The sequence below is a fragment of the Oenanthe melanoleuca genome, chromosome 5 (assembly GCF_029582105.1).
Source record: "Oenanthe melanoleuca isolate GR-GAL-2019-014 chromosome 5, OMel1.0, whole genome shotgun sequence".
Classification (NCBI taxonomy): domain Eukaryota; kingdom Metazoa; phylum Chordata; class Aves; order Passeriformes; family Muscicapidae; genus Oenanthe; species Oenanthe melanoleuca.
The window spans coordinates 35,195,808-35,222,322 of NC_079339.1; the positions used below are offsets into that span (position 1 = coordinate 35,195,808).

General features: G+C 35.4%; 1 protein-coding gene across 3 annotated transcripts in view; it reads left to right on the plus strand.

The window, feature by feature from the left end:
• ARHGAP5 (Rho GTPase activating protein 5) overlaps positions 1-13,019 on the plus strand; it is a 47,481-nt gene extending 34,462 nt beyond the window's left edge. Inside the window, exons 5-8 of one of the 3 annotated variants that reach the window (XM_056493933.1) lie at positions 1,691-1,768; positions 2,752-2,883; positions 4,547-4,652; positions 9,122-13,019. In XM_056493933.1, coding sequence (XP_056349908.1) covers positions 1,691-1,768; positions 2,752-2,883; positions 4,547-4,652; positions 9,122-9,452 — 647 coding nt within the window. In that variant the 3' untranslated portion in view covers positions 9,453-13,019. Of the gene's footprint in view, positions 1-1,690; positions 1,769-2,751; positions 2,884-4,546; positions 4,653-9,121 lie in introns of those variants that run through there. The other 2 variants (XM_056493934.1, XM_056493935.1) reach the window with 2 other exon arrangements.
• Positions 13,020-26,515: the final 13,496 nt, after the last annotated feature.

Consider the following 26,515-nt stretch of genomic DNA (forward strand, 5'->3'; position numbering starts at 1 on the left):
TACAGCTTCTGGAAGAGGAATGTTAAGTGTTTCTGGCTGTGATCACCCATAACACATTTGGGACATTTTTTTGAAGGCAGGTTTGAAACTCCTTTCAAGATGTGGAAATCACTGAATCACTGAAACCACTTTTGCCCTGTGCCACCAAATTCTACCTTCTGGTGGTGTTCAAGGGTATCTGTGACCTAGACTCAAGTTTTTTGAAGGGACTGTTCAGGTATATATTTACAAGAGGAAGAATCTTGGCTATGGAATTGAAAAGCAAAATTATGGACATGAAAGTTTATTGAAGAAATGCTTACTGAAATAGCCTTGATTCAGCCAGTGAAGAGACATGTTGAGTTGTTGAGACATTAAGAAGGAAATAATGAATTAGAAGAGTCATGTGAAATTGTTAAAAATAGCCCAGCTGTATGAACCAGTCATGTGCTTTCTGTACTTTGAACATTGTAATAGGATTCTTAGTGTTTCTTGGTAACTTAAAAGACACATTTGGAGGATTGTAGTGTGACGGAGCAGTTAAGTATTGTTCAGATAATCTAAAATGCATTGTTATTGGCCTATGATGGCAAAAGGTCAAGAGATTTCATAAGGCTGTGAAACCTGCGAATTTTTAATAAACCCATGTAGTGTTACGGAGATCTAGTATATAGATAGTTTTGCACCCATAAAGGTAACGTGAAGAATTAAGGAACTACAAATTGTTTCTATTCCTTAATAGGTTCTAAATTAAAAAAGAAAAATATCTTGGGTAGTGGTGTGATTATCAGGATGGACTCTTTCATTCAGTGAGTAGCTGTGGGCAAAAAAAAAAAATAGCAATGTGGTAGGAAGCATAATCACTGGAGTGGAGTGTGCAAGTGAGTGTGTTTGTGTATAATTAAGGTGTATTGTTCAATGTTTACTTTGAAAGGCTGATGGAATTACGACTAATGTGTGGTAAGACAAAGTAATAATGAAAAGTTTGTGGAACCTGTGCTTCCTAACACGTTTCCTCTTTTCTGCCACCCCTTAAAGAAAGACTTGTAAATGATGTGATAGTTTACCTTAAATAAGAAGTGAGGAGCAATGGATTCAAAGTTTATAAAATATAAATGATAAAAGGGAAAGCATGTTGGAGGATTAAGTTCTTGTCATAAACAGGAGTGTGTTATACCATGACATGAAGAGTTCAGGATTCAGTTACAAATGCTTGATTTTTTTTTTTTTTTTTCCCTGAAGAGTATTTTTAGTGTGTTGTTGCTTGCCATGATAAGTTGTTAAGCCTAAACTGTGAAGACAGTTCTTGAAGACATAAATAGTATGGATACTACAGAATCTAGGTTTTTTATTATTTAAAAAAATGGTGCAAATAACAATCTAATAGAGATAATCAAATAACAGTCTAATAAAGATCAGTAAGAGCATAATTTTGGATACATTATTCAACAAATATCTGCATCAGGGTCTTGTTATCCTACAATGTTATTTCGTCTGATTCATGTTAAATGGAATGGTGGATTCAATAGACAGTTGACATTTTCTGTTTTGGTAGTCCTATATTGCTGTAACGATTAATGTGTTAAGTTTTTAGGCACTTAAGAAATGCATACCTACTTTTGATTTCTGAATTAGTAGTTGTAACTGGTTCTGCTTTGCTTTATAGTACGTGAACTTGCTTTTAAATATTTATTTTTTCTCCTCTTCTAAGGATTATGTACTGAAGGCCTGTACCGTGTTAGTGGGAATAAAACAGATCAAGACAACATTCAAAAACAGTTTGATCAAGGTAATCAGAGATTTTATTATTTAAAGTCGAAACAGAACATGAATTCTCTGTGGATTTTTCACAGTGCAGTATAAAAGGATTCCACTTTCAAACCAACTTCCATAGCACTGTGTCCTTAATGCTCTGGTGGGGTGTATTGGTACAGTCCAGGTTATTGCCATTGAAGCTCCAAGAATAGGAGGGAAGTCTTGTTGCAGCTGGCTTAAGTGGTGTTAAAATTATTACCTAGGTGGTATTTGAAGATTTGAAAGTGTTTAAGTGCAGTCTTAGCTGTTTTTTGTGTTAACAGTTCATCACTGTTAGGCATTAAAGCTTTCACTTCTGCTTCTTATGCCCCACATATAGTAAATCTTGATACTTTAGTGAAAGCTCTCTTGAATAATACGCATTAACAATTAAGCCTGGATAATTTCTGACACAGCCTTTGTCATTGTAGAATATAATGAAATGTGATCGGTAGTTTAGGCTGTTCACTTTGATGTGTTTATGTTTTAAAATGAAAACATTTATTAAAAATTCTTGGATGTTAATCATGAAATTGAGTCTATGAAAAATAGTAAAACATCTCCTAGATGTTAAAGAAAATAAATGTGCTATTTTTTTAATGCCTTACTTTGCTGTTTAGCAGGATTTTGGGAAATAGAACTTATAACTCCTTCCTAGGCAAAATTGATTAATCAGAAGCCAGTTAATGACAAATGCAAAATCGAAATCTTCATGGGGAATTATACAACTTTATTTTTCTGATATTCTACTGTTTTGTAATACTGTGAGATTTTCTTATATTTGATTTTTTTTGTAACCTGGTGTGATAGCTTGTCCATAGGTTCAACTTTTCCTTCCTTATTTCCTCCCTTATAAGTCATTTGGCAAAATTTTTAGTTTTTGGTGTTTTGAATAAATTCTTGTTTTTATGAAGCATTATAGGGAATGATAACAGTAGGTTTTACTTACAGTGCTATTTTTAAAATTTTGTTTTGCAGATCATAATATCTGTCTAGAATCAATGGGAGTAACAGTAAATGCCGTAGCTGGGGCTCTGAAAGCTTTCTTTGCAGATCTGCCAGATCCATTAGTTCCTTACTCTTTGCATCAGGAGTTGTTAGAAACATCAAGTAAGTAACAAACAACCTTTTCTTGATTTGTGTTCTTTCCATTGCCCTTATTGCTTTTCTTACTTCACTTTAAGTTGAAAGGACTATCTGCATTGAATATTTCTAAAATTCCTTAGACACATGTATTTTTTTAATATTGTTTAAAATTAGAAGAACTGTATATGATGAGATGAATGTAATACATTTATTTTTCAAAATAATTTGTAGCTTATTTCTCCTTGTCCTAGAAAATTTAATTGGGAGACATCTACTTTTTTCCATTTTTTGTTAAGTGATAGAAATGATGAAAGCTCTTGGAGCAGCTTTGCAGTTGTTAATGGGAAAAATCCCTTGAATTCATGAAATCTTATGTTCAAAGTAGATTTTAAAAATCAGACACATCTGTGGGACATTATGGTAATTCTATAATTCTCTTAGATTTTTTCAAATTGTTTTTGAACTCTTATAATATGCTTAGTTTTGTTTATTTTTTGTTTACCATACAAACATTTTTCAGATGTTTCATAGTGTTCCTGTCTTTGAAATTAGTGTCTCTGTATTGGCAGCAAGCTGTTCCACAAAACGACCACCACACATTTTTACAGAATACCACTGAGACATACAGTATTCCAAAGTATTTTTTGTTCAAAACATGAAAGCACTAGTGTAAGCCTAAGGCTTGTGTCTGGACTTGATAGATTGCCCATTAGAAACTTTGTATTTTCTGATGATATCTGTAAATAGCTATTTCTGGTATTTCTGCTGTACTTTTCAGGCATATTGCTTGTTTAATGTAGTTACTTTGGTTCTATATTTTTTAAAAATTTTAACAGTTAAATTCCAGTCAAAACATAAAATAGCTTAGAATATAAATGTAATTACTGTTTTAAAATGCCATTAGTACTGCTTTAAATTTATATTTGAGATATACTGGACTGCATTTAACATTTTTTTATGATACTAGGGTAGATCTAAGTTCTTTTTAGCAATGCAGTCACATAATAGAGGGGAACTTGTATACCTTTTTATGATATGAATCATCATTGATTAGAAGTGTATTCTGCGGAATGTTTGGTTCCACAGCATTAGTTGCTGGGTTTTTTAAAATAAAATTGTTATTTTATTTCATATTCCTTTCCTACATGTTGGTTATTTCCTGTTTGAAGCATGAATAATGTCCTTTGAGCCTGTGAAGAATTTCTATTCTTCTGTAGGCAGCGTATTTAAAATAGCTGCACCAGCCCTATTCGTAACTTTTTTATTATTTGAATGATTGTGAAGCTTAAGAATATTCTAAGCTCATGTGAAAGTCTTTCTGTTATAATGTTTTGCAAGCAGAGGGAACTCTTAACAAGAAATGACCCTGTCACATTGTTATTCTACAAGCCAACAGTATGCTAGTCAAGTAATTATTTGCTGAACACAGATAAATAATTCTGCTTAAATCCAGAAAAGTATTTTTGTGCTTAGTTAAACTTGCAGTGGGTGTACTTAGTGTGCTTAGAATAACCAGGACAAACTCTATAAGTTACTCTGTGGAAATAGGAAATTTGTTAAATATTTTGTCATTTGATATTTCTCTGTGGGTATCTTACCTGTACCATCATACTAGGAAAAAGACTTAGCAATACTTTATTCAGTACGTCTTTCTAGATGTGTCAGAAAATGTCACTTATTTCTATAGAAATCATGGATAAGACAGAACGGCTACACGAGTTAAAAGAGATTGTGAAGAAATTCCACCCAGTGAACTATGATGTCTTCAGATACATAATAACACATCTAAACAGGTTTAGTATTTTTCAATTTTGTTTAAATTATTAACAGTTGCAAAAAAGATTATGGTTTTTAACAATGAATTATCTACTAGAATTGAAAATGTGGAAAGGGAAATTAGGAGTTGGTTGATTGATAAAGCCTCATAGATTTGCTTCTCACGTATTATTGACATATATTTATTTGGCATCATTGTTGCTATAAAGTTATGAGAATGCTGTACATAACAAAAGCTTAAAAGAATAACTCCACCTAATAATAACTATGCAACTAGTTATAACTATTACAGACCCTCCCCCCCGAAATAATAGCTATTAAAATTATAGACTAATCTAGGTTTTAAGGAGCTTGAGTCATTTGGCCTAAACACCCTCTTCCCCCTCTCCCCGTTTCCCCTTCCTGATAGGGCCCAAACCCTGTACTGAATAGTAAAATATAGTGCAAAGCTGTAAGTAACAGTAAGTTGATTACACTTGCTTCTTAAATTTTGCTTCTTGCATAGAAGTGTAAGGTTTTGATATTTAAAAGGTATTTCCATATTTATTGAAATAGTATTAATAGATGTATATCGCATCATAATCTGAGCCTTTATATGTACAATATTGTCATGAAAAAGAGAGAAAAAGATCAGCTTACTCATGTTTCTTATTCAGTGAAAATGAAATTATTCTCTGAAATCCACAGAATGAGATTAACTCTATTATTGTTGAGGTTGTAAGGGATCTTTGGAGATTGTTTTGTTCAACACCATTGCTTTGACAGGGTCAATTACAAAGGTTGCCCAGGATGGTGTCTGTATAGGTTTTCAGTATCTCCAAGACGTGAGACTCCAATCTCTCAGAACAGCCTATTTCAGTGCTTAGTAACCCTCAAAATAAAAAGTGTTTTCTTATGCTAAGAGAATTTCCTGTGGATGTTTGTGCCTGTTGCCTTTTGTCCTGCCACTGAACACCACTCAGAAGTGTGTCAATTCATTTTCTTTACACCCTCGTATCAGATATTTAAAACCAATGATAAGACTTCTTCTGAGCTTTTCCAGGCTAAACAATCTTAACATTTTCAGCTTTTCCTCATCTGAAGGATCTTTGATCTCTTGATGATCTTCTTCCTTATGTCCCTTCATTGGGCTCACTCCAGTGTGTTCATATGTCTGTTGTGCTGGAGAGTGCAGAGCTGGATCCCAGACTCCAGATGTGGCCTTGGCAGTGCTGAGTGGAGGGAAAAGATCAGCTCCCTAGAGCTGCTGGCAGCACTCCTAATGCAGCCTAGGGTGCTGTTGGCCACCTTTGCCACAGGGTCACCCGGCTGACTCTGCTCAGTTTGTTGTGTGCCAGGGCTTCCTTGTCTCTCTGTGCAGTGTTACTTTTTCAGCCAGGCCATTTTGTGTACAGACACATATATAAGCTTTTCATTATCTGTTAATATTTATTATTTATAAACTTTTAATTATTCTTATATTTAATTTTTCTAGACTACTGTCCATGTGTTTGTGTTTCTGCAGATATTTGTAATGATCTAACTGGGCTTATTAGTAGTACAGGGGTAGAAATAAGAACCTTTAACTTTCCTACTTAGTCAACACGGAGAATGTAGGTACTCTCTCTTTGCACTTTTCGCAGAACGGGTAAGATTTTAGAATTTAGGTGCCTGCTTTTACATTTCTCTCCATTACATATACAACTTGCTTAACCTTTATAAAGTTGTCCATTTTCCTTTACAGGGAAATGGATCAATTTTTCCACTGTACTCTTGTGCAATACAAATCCAGCTGTAAAGTAGACAAAACCATATCAATGAATAAATTCCCATATTACAGAATGTCAAGATGTGCTTGCAAGTGTCTAAAATAAAACTAAACACATTGGATTTGACACAGTTATTAGTTACCTGAAATGTTAATTCTTAATCAACCTGATAGACGTTTTTATGGAAAAATGGCAGTTTTGGGACTGTCAAAAGTCTTCATCTGCTCACCTATTGGCATAGCTCAGCTGAATATGCAATGTCAAGTACCTGGATTGCTGCAAGTATAAGAGCTAAACGTAATTTAAAAAATACCTGAGTAGGTTCTAATCCATGCATACCTACAGACTAATGAAATATATTAATAATGGAATTTACTGGAGAGCAGGAGTGATGTATGTTGGCCTTTGCTTTGTGGTCTGGTCCTCTCTATTAATAATAAGTGATTTATGTTACAGGTTGCTAGTAACAGAATGATCTTTTCTTAAAGAAAGTCTGTCATTTTTTGTCTCGTTTGCAGTGTGAGGTAGTTGCATTCCATTCAACAAGAAATCTGCTTGGATGTAAGCAATTGCATATATAGAAAGAGGTGGATACAGCTGTGTACAGGATCTTAAAGGCAACTTGTAGCTAAATTCTTGACAGTCTGTATGTATTTTTAAGAGATTAGTTTGTGGTAAATTATTGCTGGTATATAATTAAAACGGAAATGTTGTTTGCCAAATGAATTGTTCATTTAATGAGGTAAAGTAGTCTTCTACATGATGAAAGAGCTCTCATCACAAGCTAATGTTTTAGATGCTTTGTTATTACATCCTACATAATTACAGTAAAATATGTGCTATTGTTGTATAGTTAGTAATGGTTAGGCCTGGTTGTTGAAACAAAAAGTACAAGTATTATCCACATTGTATGAGTAACCATGAGAATTTAATAAATGGCAAGAGTGAAATGAATTTTTCATTAGTGTTATAAGCACCTTTCTGAGCATTAATTGTGGTTGATTAACTGTAAGCACAAGTGAGCTTTTAAAACAGGATAGTGTTGGATTGACATTGGCTTTTTTGATACTGGCTCTGTTTTATACACATTCTTTGGTAACAAGACCTTTGTCATGTTACATAAGGACTAATGTGGCATAATATGCTTCTGAAATCTTGGAAAACACCAGTGTACAGCTTTTAACCTCTGCTCAGAGTGAGTTTACAGTCTGAAGTTCCTGAGACTTGGCAGTGGAGGAAGTGGGGAGGATCAAGAGACACATCATTTTTCATTTTGTGTGAACATAGAAGAAGGTAAATGATTATTTGCTGAGCACTTAGAAAAAGATTCTAAAGCAGTTAGAGAAAGTTTGGTAGGAGACCAACATTACAGGTTTGATAGGTTTTTGTTTACTCTTAGAAAGTACAAAGGTGAAGTTCAAGCACGGGAGGGAATGCAGTCGATTGTTCATTTTGTTTAATTGGCTATGAGCTGTTGTTGGGGAAGAGGTGCAATGCCTTTCTTTTTTTTTCTCCTCACCTCTAGCCATAGGTTCCCCCACTGCTTCATTTATTTAGTCTAATGATTGTGAGCGTACAGTATGCTAATAATAATAATCATGCTAAATAAAATGTAGCTTACATTTATTCTTTGATCTGTAAATGAATTAAAAATGTAATTTTTTTAGCAAAGAGATTATGAATTATACTGCCACTCAGAAAATAGTATCCAAATGTCCTTTGGATCAAACTTACTCAAAACAGATTAAGAGGCAGTATTTGTATACCTTCACAATATTTTTTATGATTTATTGTTACCATTATACATGCATTGTAAACGAGTGGAAATATTTTCTTATAGTGTTAATTCTAGTGTTTACTATGGCTTTCACAACTCTTGAATCTATGGACTACAGCCAGCTGTCAGAAATTCTTGTGGGCTGCTCTTGTTAATCATCAAAATTGTAACTGTCAAATTTCTGAAGTTTTATTTTCTGTCTATTTCTAGAGAAATTGTAGCTCTGCTACCTTCGTGATATCTACTATAATATAGGAGATGCGTGTTCCCAGCTGAATGCATCTCTTGGGTGTTTGCCAGATGTATTAACACATGATTTTTCATGTATCTCTCAGTAATTACTTCTAGATAAAATTGTGATTTTATGTGTATATAATTTGATTTTAATTTGATGTGTATATAAATTATTGATATATTTGATTATATGTGTATATAAATTGTGATGTCAGTTTAGAATGCAGAATATTTTAGAAAACAAAATACCCTGTCTCTTTCTAGCCTATTGCTGTGAAAAACATTTTCATTTTTCTAAATAGGTATTTACTTGTAGATGATAAATTTGGTAACAAGATGGTTTGTTATTCTTTGGAGGTTTGTTTTGTTTGTTTGGTAATAGCATTGCAATAATGAATTTAGATGATAAGTCAAGAACCTGTTTCAGTTTGTTTATTATTGTCAGTTCAAAATGCTGGTGGAATGTTGGATTTCTTTCTTGATAACAAGCTTAATCATATTTATATTAGTTAACTATCCAAATCTGGAAGCAACATGGGTTCTAAATTTTCTTCTGCATGATCGCATAAAATATTCAAGGACGATTGTTTTAATGGATCGCTTGAGGAAAGGAGCAAAAATCTTGAGATTGTTTAGCAATAATGTTACAGTTAGAGCACTATGAGAATATTTCTAGTTGATTGCATACTGGTTTTAATTCACTCTGTGCGTATCATTTTCATTTCAGGGTTAGTCAGCAATATAAGACCAACTTTATGACTGCTGATAACTTATCGATTTGTTTCTGGCCTACTTTGATGAGACCTGATTTTGAAAACAGAGAGTTTCTTTCTACCACGAAAATCCACCAGTCAGTCATAGAGACCTTCATTCAACAATGTCAGTTTTTCTTTTACAACGGGGAGATTGTAGAAGCACCCAACCCAGTGGCTTGTCAGCCCGCGCCCTCCAACCCAGTGCAGATGGTGGAGCCCATGGTACCCCTGCAGCTGCCGCCGCCGCTGCAGCCTCAGCTGATCCAGTCGCAGTTACCAGCAGACCCTCTCGGTATCATATAGACACCAGACCATTGCAGGCAGCCTGGCGCTGGGCAGTAGAGACGAGCTAGAGACATGCATGTTTCAGGATACAGTAATGTACTTCATATTTATGAGAAATAATTCCCATCCAGCTGATTGGACATCTTTTTGTTACATCCCGTACTGTGTTCCTCATTTGTACACGCTGCAGATAAAAACTATGTGATGAGCATGACTGGAGAGGTTTAATTTTTAAAAGCAAAAATAGCTATAAAGTACAAAGTTGCTGCTGCATGATACCTTATTGCAATCACTATATCATTCCTGTGACAGTTCGTCACAATATATTGTGAATAAAATTTTTCTATAGAAATTAAATGATTTAAAAAAATTACATTTATGAAACATTCAATGCTTACAGCCTGCTTTATGGCTGGTTTTTGTTATTTAACATGCTATTTTTGGCAATTTTCTTCACATTCAAGCATTCTGTGTAAACAACTAAAGCCCAGCTATAGTTTATTTTGTAATCTCCTGGCTACTTATGTGACTTTATGCTTAGGGTGGTTTATGGAAGAATGCAAAATGCACTGTTGAGAATTTTACGATCCCTCACCATCCATCTTTACTTATAAGTAAACCTGTGGACAGTTTAAGGGTGGGTGAACTTGCTTATTATTTCTTACAGCACAATACCAAGGACATGCTTGTTGTAAAAGTGAGTTTCAAATATTGTACAAAAACTTTGATGTTGCCTACTTATTTCTTTATGTTCCATTACCGAACTAAACATTTTGTAAAACTGTTAATTCTGTAAACAGCTGCATGTTTAAAAGATCATTGATGGTCTTGTAAACTTAATCTAATATATTTTAGATATTTTAATTTTTCCCACTTGGGAATACATGTAGTGTTTAGGAAATAGTTCATGACATTTTCATATAAGGTTATATAACTTTTCATACATAAACATGACTTTTGTTGTAGTAAAATTCTCTAAACCAAACAATGTTTTAATCTAGGACTTCAATTAATCTATTCTTTAAATCTATTTTTATGTGACCCTCTAAATATATACAAAAATGCATTGCTAATACATGGCAATAAATACTTTGGGTACTGACAATTAACCTCTTTGGAGTGTGTATATATAAAATCACATAAACTTGTATTCATATTTTTTTTTCCTGTGGTATGTTGTACTAAAATTTCAAATGACTTTTTTTTTTCACAGTAATTATAAATTATCTTCTTTTTTTCATTTATTTTACTTTTGTATTGGTACCAATTTTGCTGTAAAAGAATGCTGCTTAATTTAAACAAATCTTTTGGTTAAGTATTTTGATAGTGGTAAAAAATTAGAAGGTTACAAATTGTAGCAAAGGGGAGACCATAGATAAACACTACCTGTGAGACTTTTCATAGCAGCTTTTTTCTTTTATGCTCAAAATGTACCTTTTTAGGTCTGCAAAGAAGAAAGTTTTGGCTCATTCAGCTGCTAGAATGTTTTGTGTAGTTTAAAAAAAAAAGCTTTATGATGGTCACTGTTGTAATCTTCACTTATAACAAGATTTAAGATCGTCTTGTATGTATTATAGTAAATAGATGATTTTGAAAATTAAGGCTTTTATTAAGAGATTGATTTGCTCCATTTTCCCAAAATAAAAATTGCCTTTCCCACTTATGTCCTAGGTATTGTACTTCTAATGACTTGGATTATCATTCTAGATTACTAAAATACATAAACCTGGCTGCTGTTTAAAGTACATGTATATTATAAATTATCTTGATATTGTGTTATATTCTTGCAAGTAATTATCTTTTTTAAGAAAACAAACAAAAAAGAAAAGTCAACTCTATTCCTATTGCAAAGCACACAGGAACTAATAGTACAATAAAGTCTGTCCTGTAAATTGTAGTATTCCTAACTTGTTCTACTTTACCTGTTGTCTATATAGCTATTATTTATAGTTTTCAGTCTAATTTTGGCATGTTTAGCGAAGAAAATGAAACTTCAAGAGTTTTATAAACTATTTCTAGGTTGCTAAAGAATTTATTTTTTTACTGTATATGGCATAGACAAAACATCATCTGTACAGGAAACAAGTCTATTTCTAATAGAAGTAAGCTTAAAAATAAATGCCAGTCATATCCATATTTAAAAATTCAATCTATAGAGTATCTCCAGTCTTTGTAATGTGAATTACATTTTAAACTTTCTATAAATTCCAAGTTTTTTGCCATAATATTGAACTAATCTTTGGATAATTTTTAGAATAATTTACATTCCATTTCATTATGAGCTTTCATGTTTTGATCAGCAGTGTTTGCAGTACCATTTCTTTGTGTATGATGTTGTGGCTAAATGGATAAATCACCATTATTTTAAAGAATCTTAACACTTCCATTCAGCCAATTACAAAAGGGTTATTACATTTACTGGATAAAAATAGAGAAATAAGAAAGCGTGGCATGTGGCACCTGGTTGTCACATGGAAGAGTTCCTGCATACTGTTTGCATTATGGAAGTATTGTATGCAGGAATGTGGATATGTGTGTATGTGTAATATATACACTTCGAGGTTTTTTTTTCTGTTTGTGTGTTTATGCAGGCATGCATGCACATGCACCCACATAGTAAAGTTTTTAAATATACTAGGAAATTAAACTGTGGTTACTAAAGATTTTTAATAGAGCTTTCTCTCATTATTTTTATTAGTGCCATAAAATGAGGAAGCATGTTATATCCAAATTCCTCATACTTTGGCTTATGTAGACCCTTCTAGTTTTAATGAAAATTCAAACAATAATAACTATATTTTTTAATGTGAACATTTTTACCATAGTATCTATCTTGATAAAGATACAAATGTATATTACTTTGATTGAGCCATCTCAGTGACACTTTATGAAGTAGTTTCTTCTTTTTATGTTATACTAGTGTAGACATACTACAGTGTATTGTCTTTCACTGTTTTAGTAATTCTAAAATCCCTGACCTGAGTAACGAAAGTGCCATTTTAAGTAATGCTTAACAGGTTATTTCAAAAATCCTTACCCTTCATGATACTGTGGAATTTAATCTCATATAGTGTAAATAGATTGCAGATGTCAACTTAAGTGAAAAGAAACTTTGTTGTTGTTTTATGTTTTCTCCTTTATTTGAATCCCGGTTGCTAGGAATTTATAGGTATGTTTATTTTTAGTTGCTGGAGTTTAGCATCCCATATTTATGATGAACATAGAAAAACTATCAATTGGAGACTAAAAAACAGGCCATAGTTTATGTGCTTCTTTCATTTTTCTTTCAGTAATTGTGATGCTGTTTGTCAACTGCAGAAATTGCACACATTTAAAAAAAATTTCAAGTAAAAATTTTGTTCTTTGTTTATAATGTAATCTTTTATGGCTACATCAGGAGAATACTGCAGTGAATTAAATATCAGTGAAGCTTATTCTGTATAAAAGATGCAACGAATAAAATACTAAGATGCTTACTGTGTATAACGTTCAGTTTAGTTGCCTACTAAATTTTTAAAGGCAAAAGCACCCTATCTTTCACAGCCACAGAAATGAAATTTAGCAGTAAATCTTGCTAAAGTCAGAGTGCAGTGTGTGTGTTTAAGTTTTTCTTGGGTGGGAGGCTGTCTCTCGTGGGTCTCTTAAATTTATTTTTCCTGTGGAATTTTTAAACCCGAAGTGAAAAACTGGGGGCTTTTAAGGTCGACTTTAAGCCATCAGAGTTGTGCATTATTGGTCATAATTCTGCTAACAATATGGGATAAACACAGCTGTGATAGTAATATTGGTTTTAGTTCTCATATTTGCAGTGTCTCTGCTTAGGTTTTTCAGAACATCTTGAGTCATATGGCTGGCACAGAAGTAACTGCAAAACCTTCCTGATGGTTCTTCAAATCTGAGCACTGTTCGGGTTTTATTGTGTATATACACATACACAGACACACACACACATATATATATATATATATAATATATATATATAGTAACACATGCAGATACAGGAGCACTTTAATCTCAAATAGGATTCATCTTCCATATAATTTATTCAGTGTGCAAATCTCAGTTATTGAGATTATTGCTTTATCAAAAAAACAACTCTCTTGAATCTGACTGAAATATAATGCACTGTTCAGACTCAAGTTTCTGATGAGTAACTGTCCCAGAGAACCAAAGTGTAACATCAGTGATCACTTGTGTCAGATGTAGTCCTTCAACTAATTCATGGTTTCCATGGAATCAGAAAGGGATGAAGTTAATCTGTCATTTCTGAACACTTCCTGCCTTTCCTTACTGATGATTTCTTTCCCAAGTGTGTAGCTCGTGTATCTTACGGCTGTTTCCCATATGTTTCTCATCTTCCTTATAGAATACAATGCATGTGTGTTTAGAGCTGAAATTTTGTTGTTGAACTGAGTGTCACTGATGTCCAGCTGACAACACAGTGCTTTTATATTGTGGAAAAGGGTTCAGTATGCTTGATCAGTAATAATTTCACCATTACTGATTTTTGTTTGGTGTGATTTAGAAAGTAGAAAATGAAATTGTTTCCCTGAATGCCTGCAGTGCAGCAACTGTGATTTTTTGAGTTTTTCAGTGTGATAATAATAAAAGCCTGTTGTTGCTTCTACTTAGAAGCTGTTTGAGTTTGAGAAAGGGTGGGAAGGAAATCCTGTAGTGAGTCTAGCTAACAACTGCATGGCAGTGCTTCAGGGTTAGATGACTGACTCTGTGCTGACTTGCAGAGTACCTCACTGCTAATGTGACTGTCTGATTTCTGCAGTGTAGCTGTAGCTTATTTTTTCCCCAAAATTATCTATCAAATCTACCTGTTCTTGCAGATCTTTCTGCTTCACAACTCAAGAAGTGAAGGGAAGGCGAAGTGGCTGCTCTTATCAACTCCTGCAGTTCTTAGTTTGGTCAGTGGTGAAAATTGTCAGGGGCTCCTAAATTGCTTTTGCAGTGTTTTACTGAAGTAGAAAACAAATGGAGTAGTAAAGTTTTGAGTTAACTGACACTGAATGCAATCAATTGGTGAATCAATGTAGAAAAAACTGAAGTTGCACTATCAAAATGCAGGTGTTAATGGTCTCCCCCTGAAGGCTTCACTCTCAGAACTTGACAGTGTGACCCCGAGTTTCTGCAGTAACAGCCTTTGCTCACATGTATCCTGGGCAAGTTGGGAATGAAGAAGAAATCCAGAAACCTCAAAAAAACCAAAACAACTTAGAAGGGCTGTCTCTGAAAATATTTAGAAGAAATTGCTAAACATAGAGTGTAATAAATAAAATAAATATGGGGAATGTAATGTCCATGGCTGATTATTGAAATATATATTGAAATATGCATGTATATATACATGATTTTTTTTAACTTGGTAAAAGAAGTGGATGTTGTAGCAGAGGTTTTTAACATAGTAAAGGCAATCAGCCTGTTACAGGTAAATATTGGTTAAACTCAGATGTAATGTTTTGAAAAATAAATGTCAGCAGTTGTATTTAGTTTTGGTACTATATTGGTGAATTGTCTACCTCTAACAGTTTAATTTTATTATCCTGGTATCTTGTCGTCACACAAATAAGCCTGATGTCCTTATGTAACTTATGAGTTGGAAAGTTTCTTTTCTCAGATAACTGCTTTCTTTATTCTTTTTGACTTACAGCTGAAACTTAAAATTTATAACATGATCATACTACTTGTCTCCTATAAAACAGACCAGGTCCCACATAAGCTTTATAAAAATCTGGCATGACTTTTTGTCTCCTGTCTGCACTTTCATGTGTGTACTGCAGTTTTGGGAATGCACTTGGTTGTGTCTGGAGATTTCTGGTTGCTAGCAGGTAGATATCAGGGTGATCCCTGTCCATATCCTAACCTGCTTTTTATAAGAGTGCTGAAAAATCATCAAGGAAATAAAAAATGGTGAAGGATAAATATGAGCTTTCAGTACATCAATGAGGTGAAGATGCTTATCTCAACTGAGCTTTCTTTCTCTGCTAGAAGTTTGTGTGGTAGGGTGCTTTTAAGCCTTCCACTGGTAGTGTTAAAGGAATGAGGAGATGGAAGGATTCTTTTCTATGTACCCTTGTCTCTAACCTTGAGGGTGAGTGTTCCTCTTACAGAGTTTGGTAACACAAAGTTCTCCATGTCCAGCGTGGAGTTTTGGCCCCACAGAGTCATGGATTAGCATGTGGTCTTCAACTGAACTTGGCACACCAAAGCAGTGGGGACATACATACAAGCCTTAAATTGTTCATCAGCATCCCTGCTGATGCCCTGAGAGTTTGTGAATTTTCACTTTAAAATAGTTTTGAGTGATATTACCACCACACTCTGCAGGTCCAAGTGTTCTTTAGAGGATACAAAGATTCTCTGACCTGAAATACCTCTGAGGAAGTATTCTCTTCTTGGGAATTGTGCATGGTACTATCAAGTATTATTTTGTTTTCTCTCTTCTTTTCAAAGAAAGCAGTTTCTGAGAAAAATCAGAGGGCTGAACTGTTATCTGTTAGAAGTGTGTTTTTGTAGCATGATAGTGACACCATGAGGTAAATGCCCAGGTCATTCAGTGAAGGCATTGAAGATGTGAATCCTGCTGGAGTTTTTTGAAGACTGTGGCAGAGTAAGTGAATTATAGAGCAAATTCTCAGTCTTCGCTATAGTTCCTCTTTGAAAGAAACTTAATACTTTGTTTTGTTTGCTTTCTTTTCTGTTCTTCAGGAGGAGGGTAAACTGGTGTGCGTGTAATGTGATTGTCAAAGCTGAGCTTTGACCCTGTTGGGAAATGAACAAAAAATTTGACACCAAACATACTAAAAGGGAATGCAGACATCTGTGTCCTGGTGTAGTATTCAGAGTATTGGGAGGAACCTGGATGCTTCTGTTTTTCTCCAAGACCATGCTCTTTTCACGAAGGGAAGAGTCTCTTAGCTCCCTTTGAATTTTAACTGCTGCCCTATATCTATTATTTTACTTAAAACATTTGCTGTAATAAATGTGTTTTTTAGGTACTGATCTGTAAATGGATTGAATCTGATTTCCTGAAATGCTATCCTTTCCACCCTACATTTTTCTTTTTTTTTCCTCCCTATACACTTCCTGCTCATCCCCATAATAGCAGAGCTGCTTAGCTAGGGTTATGTCAATATGAATAAAGGATTCTCCTGCAGGCTGCAGGGCTTATTATTTGGGAGTACTTGGTTTTAGATCTTGGTTATCTTCCTTTGCACTATAAGAATTTGTTAACTTCTGGGCTTGCTACAAACCTTGTTTTTTTCTCCTCCATAAATTTGGTGAGGATCAGTGGGCCCAAGTGAATGCCTACAGGTAGTTCTTTTTTTTTGTGCATTAATTTATGGGATGCATGCCCAGAGCCCTAGGACGACAAAATTCCATCTGAAATGTAAGGAAAAGAATAGCTTAAAGCTTCTGAGTCTCCTTCGTTCTGATGTACTCCTTTAGGAAGCCTTCAGCTATTCTTGCAGTGCATAGTTGTAAGAAATATGTTCCTGAACTCATCTGGACGATAAATACCTCTATACTCAAAATTGTCTACCAAAAAAAAAAAAAATTAAGGAACTGCCTTCTTGTAGACATATTGCATATCCAGTTGAAGTGAAGGACTACTAGAAAGTATACTAAATATGAGCAAATAGGGTGTAAAATAGCTTAGCTAATCAGAAGGAAACTAAGATAGAGTAGGGACTTCAAGAGGTGAGATGTTTGAAACTGACCAGAAGGAAATGTTTATGGTGAATGTTTTTTCTATTCTAGGGTTTTCAGTGGCTTCTGTCTGTGTTTATAACATTGAGGACATGATCTGATACATTCCCTTCCCAGCACTGCAATGCTCTTAAGTAACATCCTAGCTGTGTGCTTGATGATGAGGTGCTGAAGGCAGTTTGCATCAGCCTTTTCCCTTTCAACATAAAACCCAAGATCTCAACAGTTTCTATGGGGTTTGGGTTTGTTTTTTGTTTTTTTTTTGATTTTTTTTTTTTGTATTTTGGTTTTTTTTTTTTTTTTTTTGTTTCTTTGTGGTTTTTTTTTTGGTTTTTTTTTTTGGTTTTTTTTTTTGGTTTGGTTTTGTTTGGTTTTGTTTTGTTTTGTTTTGTTTTGTTTTGTTTTTGTTTTTTCCCTTGGTTGGAATTTTCTGTTAGAAGAAAGGATTAGAATTAGCCAAGTAACTTCTGGAAATACCACTGGAGTATTCAAATGAAAGGCAGTAATCTTTGATTGTTTTTCTAGTGACCTCATAATTTGCCAACTAGCACCTAGATTATTTTTTAAGGCTTTAATTGTGTTTTATTTGCAGGGAAGTAATGCAATTGTTGAACTACAGTTGCATGTAGTAGTTTCTGTGTTGAAGTAGCTGCATACAGGAGGCCCTGGATTATTCATTATTCTGATGGTGAGTGAAAGAGATCCAGATTCCTTTCTAAGAATGTAAAAAGGAGACAGCTGACATTCTTTATTATTAAACAACAACTAGGGTGACCTTTTTTTTTGCCTGGATTGGCGGAAGTTCGCTTTCAACTGCAACTGGGATTGTGCAACTGCAGTATCTGGAGCACCCATGTACAAAGGAAAGAGCACCATTCTGTGAATGTGACATCCAGAGAGAGAAGCTTAGGTAGAGCAGATGAAGGCATGTCTTAATTTTTTCCTTACTGGAAATTTGACTACAATAATGACTATCTTAGTTATTTCATATGTTTTATAGTTTATATGCTTTATAGTCTTAGGACATAATCTGGCTGAATATAAATGCCAGATGTATATTTTCTAACCCATCTCTCAAAATTACTTGGCAGACTTTTGTTCCTGCATTCATCATATTTTCATTTCTGACTGTACCCAGTTTCTTTTTTAAAAAGAGATTATATCTGCACATGCCTAGAATCATACTAATACAATGGTAGATTAAAAGGTTTAGTGAGTTTTGTCAGAAAATAGTCTTTGGTTAGAGTTAATCTGATAAAGGTACAGCAAGTCATGGGCTATTGTGAAAATGCTGTTCTTCACCTTAGAGGGGAAGTAGAAGCTAAGTGGGGATGGAAATGTGTTTCTGCTTTGGTGTAGCTTCAGTTAGTGAGGAGGGAATTAAAGCTTTTGCTCACTTGTGAAGTCCTAGCAGACGGCTCCGACGTGACCGGTGGAAGTCTCACATACATGCATGTGTGCACAGAGAGTTATGAAAAGGGCTCTCTGACACTCCTGTTTGCTCATTAATCTAGGAACTCTGTGTCCCCAAATGTCTCAGATGCAGCTATGTATAGCACATGTTGAGTTTTCCAGCTTGTCTTGGAAACTAAAGCTCAAATTTGCTATAAGTGCATACATTTTTAGTCTCTCTGCTTCCTGAACAGCATCCATGCTTTATCAATATATTTGGTATTTAAGAAGCAGAGAAGAAAATAAAGGTGAATGAATATCAGAAAAATCTGGGAGTTTCTGTATTGGGAATTTGTCCCTGTTCTCTGTTGCTGAAAGAGATCGAGCTGCATTGATCCTACAGGTACTCTCAGAGTAGCTGAGAATTTTGTTTGTAGGAAAGGCACAGTCTCAAAGATTGGCATTTCATATGCAGTTGTGTCCTTGAAACCTTTGCTAAATGGCTATATACTGTTCTGTTCAAATATTGCAGAGGAAAAGTTCTCTCCCTCAGATTTTGAAAATAAAATTTAGAAAATGATCCTCATGTTTCACATCAGCAGCATGAGTCTTTGCCCTTTTCCACAAGAGGTTGAAAGAAACACTTCTGTTCCTCAACTGCAAACTTTCTGTCACCCTTCTGATTTTAATTGATGTGGGAGATAATTAATTGTGTAAATGGAAGAAAGAAGTTCACATATGTGCCTGGCATATTCATGTGCACATACTGAGCAGGGAGTAATTGAAGTCCTTTTCCCTTTTGAGTAAAAATAGTTGTTTTAAAGATGTGTGTAAAAATGCATGGGACGAGTGTTGTGGTTCTTCTCAAAGCTAGTGATCTGATCTCACCCTTTAGTTTATTGGAAGAACTGTGAATGGTATTTTTAGCAAGCTTACTCCTAAAAATTCTCTGGCCCTCCCTACTTCCCCAAATGAAACTGGTAGCAAAGAGCAAGGAGTGACCTTGCCTGACTCGCATCACCCACTGTTACACTCTGTTGCCTTGCCCATTTATTACAGCCAGCTGTTCTCTCTTGTATTATGCTTAAATCACAAGTTTCTGGAACAAGGAACTTGTCATGTTGTGGGGTATTTGGCACCTTCTTCAGACCACACCTGTACAGTAAAAAAAACGTAAATGCACAATAGCTGGGATTATGCTGAGTTATGTAAATCATATTGGCAAAATTTAATTGGATACAATATCAATAGTATGGTAATAACTTTGTGTAATTTTTTTAGAAAGAATAAGGATACAATAGGAATTGCATTTAGAACTGACAGGTTTTAGAATGATTTTATCTTCTTTTTTTTTTTTTTCCCTGACCTACTCTTTTTCTGTTTTTTCTTGCTAACTTGTAGACCTCTACAGCCATTTGGTTGTTTTTGCAAACAGAATTTTGGAAGTTGTGGAGGCTGCACGTATTGTTTAAGAAATGTATGGTTGGGAGCAGGGAGGTGGAGTTATATAGCATTTAATAATTTAATAATTTAATAATTTAATAATTTTCCATTTGATAACAATTTTTAAAAGGCCAGAGATTTAAATATGGAAACAGATAAGAGTTAGAGTTAAGGAAAATGTCTTCAAAGGGGGAAGAATGTAGTTGCTAATAAAGGCGAAGATGCAAAAATAAGTTGCATGAAATGGAATGGTTGCATGTGTTAAGCTCTACACTATGCAAGTAGATTTTAAAATATTTTTCTATGAATTTGTCTTGTTTAATCAATACATTATGGTCATTAGTCACTATTATTCAGTACTAATTGATACAATATGCAAATTAGGTTTTAAAATTTGCACTAGTATTGAGATGAAACAATTCTTGACACACCAGAGATTTTAAAAAGTAAGTATTGTCATTGAATATACAAATGTAGGTTGTAACCATTCTTACTATTTGGAAATTCCTCTATGTTTGTCTTCTAAACCTGTGATATAGATTCCATGGTTTTCCTGTATCTTATTTTAGTGGTTCAGTAGCCTTATGGGAAGAAAGATTCTCCAGGTAACCAAACTAAATCTTCTTTACCGCAAGATGAACTGAATTCTTCTTGTTCTATTGCAAGTGGACGTGGCAAATATTTATTACTGTCACCTCTATGGTGATCTTTAGATGCTGGAAGACTTCTGTGGCCCATTTGTCTCTCACTGCTTTTCATGACTCCCTTACCTTTGTCCAAATAACACTGTCTCTTAAGCTTTTTTTTTAGTTTTGTTTAAAAAATGTAGTATTTTTTTGGCCTTTCTTTTAAGTATATCGCTGGTCCAAACTGGGCACAGTCCTGACAACTCTATGAGTACAAATGACACCTTTTTAACATTTCCTGTGTCTTGTAAGTAATAAGTAACCCCTTGGCTAATGTAATATAAGCTCTGATTTTATTACCAGTGTGTCCTTTAAAATAGTACCATTCATTCCAGGAGACTGGTTTGTTCCTCTATTATAGAGTTTTGTGGGTGTTTCTGATCTCTGGAAAGGCTCAAATGGTGTGAAGCACTGAGTTACAGGCAGGGACATGAGTGACAGGGAGATGTAGGATGAGGCATTCTGCCTTTTGAAAAAAAAGGAGAGGCGGGTGGCTTTCTTATTAATTGCTCCTGAAACACTAGCTATTAAATCATGCTACAACTCTGTGATCTAATGCTGTCATTGAGGATGATAGAGAAAACACAAAAGATGCTGTAAGCCTGGGTGAGAGCAAAGGCAGCCTTTTAAAATGGTTACTGAATTGAGTGATGAGAATAGATGTGCCTCTTCTTAAAGCGTGTATGCTTAATGCAAATGCCATTATCGTGGCTGCCTTGCCTAGAGATGTAAAAATTGCTTTGTTCAGTGAGGATTCAAGAATTAATGTTTGTTCTTGGATGCTTCTAACATTCAGGAGAGAAATATAGTTGGGTGATGTAAGTTAGATGTCTTCACACCTGAATTACTTCAATATATCTAAAATGTTTAAATGCTTCCCATTTATCAGAGTACCTAATCAACATTTCATAACTCCAGGTTCTAAAATTGAAAAAAATTCTTTCAGGGTTCTTAACTTTGTTTGCAAAGATACATGCAATGTTTTACAAACAATGCAAATATATTTGGCACTGAATCCTGTAATAAATATCTCATTTAGTACACGCTAATTTAAGACTCAATGTCATGTTTCCATAAGGTTTATTGACTATTAAGTTTATGGCTCACTTCACTGGTTCTAGGGCTTGATAAAAGCAGGAGTCCCCCCACCCCCAAATGCACAAACTTTAATTTGTGCAATAAATACCACTGTCTGAAAGTCCATGATCTGGTCTTTTAAATGCACATCCCTCTCATTCTTCTCACTTCCTTTATGTTCACAGGAAAGTAAATCCATAGCACTGCAGTGTTCCCCATTGCAATAGAGACCGTTAATCAAGTTTTGCTGGTTTTGGAATGTGATATCAGTATCACTCCCTTCAGTGTTTACAGTGCATTCCAAAGTCTTGAAGCAGCAGTTTCTTAAATAACAAGGCAAACAACTTACAACTTACCTCTAAAAGGTAATAACATGAAAGGATTGTTTTAAGAAAAATATCTTATTAGGATATGTATTTCTCTAATGTTCTTCATGGTATATTTATATTCAGCTATGCACATAGGATCTGATAAAGAATTCACTGTATATTGTCCTGCAATAATTTGTGGTTTGAATGTGAAGGTTTTATTAACAAAAGTGTGGGATAACCACAGGACCAATTGATTGCAAAGCCACTCAGAAAGCACTAGTACATTGTGACTGTTTAAAACCCAGCTGGAAAATTCAACCCCACTAAAACTGCCCCTTCTGGTAATGAAGGAACAGGAATAACAATTTACTAAAATCACAATAACCACAGCACTGCCAAGAGCAAAAAGCATCTTAAAGAGAGAGGGTGTTTTACCTACAGAAGGGCATTCACCACAGGGAACAAAAGAAATGCCTCCCAAAAGTAGTGCTGTCCATGTGTTCTCCAGATAATAACAGACAATATGGTGAGGAGAGCCCAAGGAACCAGGACCCAAAACACCCCTTGGGAGCTTGACCATCCATGCTGTGCTGCCTGCTCTCCAGACTGCCATGCCTCAGTTATGTCACACAACTGGGACTTTTTAATGTGTGCCTGGGAACTGAGAGGCTTTGCTGGGTAGTGCTCATGTTATGGAAGATCAAGTCTCTCTGAGTTTGGAGTGGAAGGAAAAGATCCCTGATGAACTCAAGTGTATTTTTCATTGTGCTGCTTTGAATAGACACAAAAATACCATATCTTGAACAGGGACACGTGAATTCTGTTGGCTAGCAAAGGCTTTGCTGTGAATGTGATTTAGATAAGCACCCCTCATCATTTCAGTGGTCTGGGGGATCTGGTGACTTGCTAGATCAGTTTAGTATTACTCATTTAGCCCACAAATTGTTTCTTTATCCTGAGCAGGCCCACTGCTTGGGGCTGAGCAGTGAGATGTTATGGCTGGCATGGGTGTGCTCCCTGTGAAGGCAGGATAAGGTGGGATGTGACAGCGGATTTCCAGCCATGGACCTGGGGTTGTGAATGGACCACAAATAAGCTGCCTTCAGCTGAACTCCAGAGCTCAGTGAATGAGTTTCTTTTAACAATGAAGCATAGAACTAGGCAGATCAAAAACAAATCCCAAAGTGTTTGTGTTTTCCAGGAAATACCATAATGCTTTCAGGAACACAATAGGATTTGTGAAATGTTCCACTATACAAGCTTTCAGTAATAGTGTGTTAAGTTTTAATTTATTTAAAAATTATTACCTACTTTTTTGATCTATAGAAGTTGCTACTTTTAAAATGAATTTATCACTCAGAAAAACCAGACCTGTTTGAACCATTCTGAAAAACTACTTACTTTCCTATTTGATTAAAATATTATGGCTATTTTTCAGATTTCTTCCCTTAATCATACACAACTCAATTCACACAACTTGATGTTCATCATTGAAAGCATTCACTGGCAGTTTCAGGTTTTTCTCAGGCTGAATTAAATGTAGGAGTGATGCCATATTTTCAGTCTGAATGGCTTCTTCCTTTCTCTTCTAAAATATTCTGCTCAGCAATGCTGACCAGCAACCTGGACAGCAGATCAAGCAGAACTCTTGCAGACCTTGTGTACACAGAAGCTGTTGAGCAATATCACATGAATTCCTTCTCTCTCTGCCAGTTGTCTGTCTCTCTGTTAAGATGATGGTTTGTATTGGCTGCAGGCCTCCAGCCCCAGAATGTTTGCCGGGGGACAGGACACGCCAGAGTCCATGGCCAGCAGAGAGCTGTGCATTAAGACAGCAGACAAGTTCATTATAGCCGAAGGCTGGGGGCACACAGCCCCGGGTTCCTGTGTTGTGCAGAAAGGAGGACAGGATGCTTTCCCTCAGAGGTTTGTGTGGTGGCTCAGATCTCCAGGTTCACATCTGGGAGCTGGGGCACTGCAGCCCTGTGAGCACAGCGGCCGAGTGTGTCCCGGGAGAGCTGACCCCTGCAGAGTTCCAGCACCCCTGCTCCTGTCTTCACTCTCTCAGCTTGCTGTCAGCACATGCCTCCACTGAATGTTTGCTCACATTTTATCACACTGTTTCAGTTTCTTTTCTCACAGATGGATTTGCTTGCATTTTTCCTGGCTAAAATTTTTTTCCTGCCAATATTGAAACCTTTGTTATATCTCCACTCAGTTCTTTACTGTTACTAAGAATTTGACCAATATGCATAGATAGATAATTATTTTCATGTTTCAAAACAAATCAGTCTTCCTTGTGGTTTTAAAAAAAAGGTTTTGTTTGAGCCTGTTCATGGTCTGAAAATAAGCATGTGTAGTGGTTAGGATGTAAAAGAGAACTCATGGCATTTATGCATGTTTTTGTATTGGCTGTTACTTTGAGCTGTCCTTATTGTGGCTATAGTTTTTCAAGGCTACTCTTAAAAAAACCACTTTTCTCTTTCTCTGCCATTGTGAAATACTCACTACTGACACTTCAAATAATTATCTTTGTGAAAACAAATGTCAGCTTGCTGTTGCTACTGTTACTTTATTTTGTCAGGAATGCAACTGAGGCAAATCACTAAAATTTTACTGTGTTAAGTAATGACCTTACTGTAGAAACTATCCATCCCTGTTTGACAGAAGACATAAGAATAATAATCCTTACTGTGGATTAGTTAAAAAAATTTTTTTTTTCTGTATTTCATGCAGTAGGTTTGACCTCTAAGCTAAAAGAGAAAAGGTCTGTGAGACCTCCATTCACGTTCACTGCTGAACCTTAGAGCTCAGCAAAGAGGAAAAATAGAGACTTAATGCTTCAGGTCTGCATGACAGACAGACCCTCTCTATGCATTACATCTCTTTTAACCAGATGTGAATTGTATTGCAGCCAGAATAAAGGTTGTGTGTGCTAGAGGCTAATCTCCCGAATCAGGAAGACAATTTATTATTCTTCAGGTTCTTATACTGCAGAAAGCTGCTGTAATTCAAAAGTGTCAGTAGACAAGCTGATACTGACAAAAGTAAATATTGCAAAAAACCTGTTTATGGAGAGAATCATGAACTGATGTGTCTGAGTACATTATTTCCATTTAGAAGATTTCCAGTGTTGCATCAGTGCATTGCACTACAGATAACTGAAATTAATATTATTATTGGGTTATTGTGGCTTTGTGTCTACACATACACATTTACTACATGTTGAAATGATTTTGATATTTTGACTTGCAATAAGTAAAAATAACATTTTACTGCTTTTTCCCCCCTTTCTATTCATGCTTTATTGACTGTTATGTACAGAAATGTTAATTGTGGCAAAGATTTCAAACCCAGTTTTTAAAAAATAGTTAAAGCAGCCTGCATAAGAAAAAGATTTCAAAATGTCTCAAGTGGAGAATGGATCTGAATGCAACTCTTCTATGTCTCAAATGACATTTAATGATAGGATGAAACTAAAGAACCACCACTTGGTCTCCTGGATTTGTTTTATGAGCAATGGCTGTTGGAGACACTGAATTTCAGCAGCAGGCTCAACCCCTCAGTTTGGTCCCTTTTTTTGCTTCCAGGGTTGTGTTTTTTTTGCATCCACTTTTTATTTATCATACCTTTCCTCACATCATAAGAGAAGTCTAAGTCCCAGCTAAAAGCTTCGTGTTGTACTGGACCCTGAAGTGCTGAAAGCTGGGTGCTGTGACAGCCAGCTGTGGATCCAGCCAGATTAATGAAGGGCATTCTCAGGCCTCTGGAAATGCAGGGAAGGTGTGTGCTAGGACAACTTTCATTCTATCTTCTCCAGGTTTCCTGTCCTATTCTGCCCATGTCCAAGCTGGTTATGATTCAGGGGCTATGTTTTATGTTAAAAGGTAATGTTTTACAGAGAACTCTCTCATTTCTGTGTGCTTTAAAGCTGTACTGTAATACAGCCCCCTGGGAGCTCTTTCACAAACAGTTTGAAAATCCACTCAATGGAGTTAGAGAGATGGAACCTTGTCATGTGTCCCAAGGTAATATGTTCTGGAAGGTTAATCAAATCCTTCAGTTAAAACAGGGATTGGAGTGACCGACTTCTGTTGTGTCCTTGGAGCATATTTGGAAATTTGGCACTCAAAAGACTTATGAGGTTGTTAAAAGATGCCCCTCTGGGGGAGAACAGCGTGCTTTGATGCACACTCTTGTCTAACAAGCCAACTCAGGTCCATTTACAGCATCAGAAATGGACTGCAGAGAAACTTCTTTTGGCTGTTCAGTTGTCATCTGGTGAAAGTGGTTTGTCTTTGCTGACATTCCAATGTGATGCTGTGGTATGCATCTGTTATTTTTTCACAAGTCACTTTCAGTGCTTTTGTCTTGATTTTGTGATATTAAGCAGGCATGAAGTGGGAGATAAGGACAGGGGCTGAGAGACAGCAATGCTTGTTTAGCTGCCTTC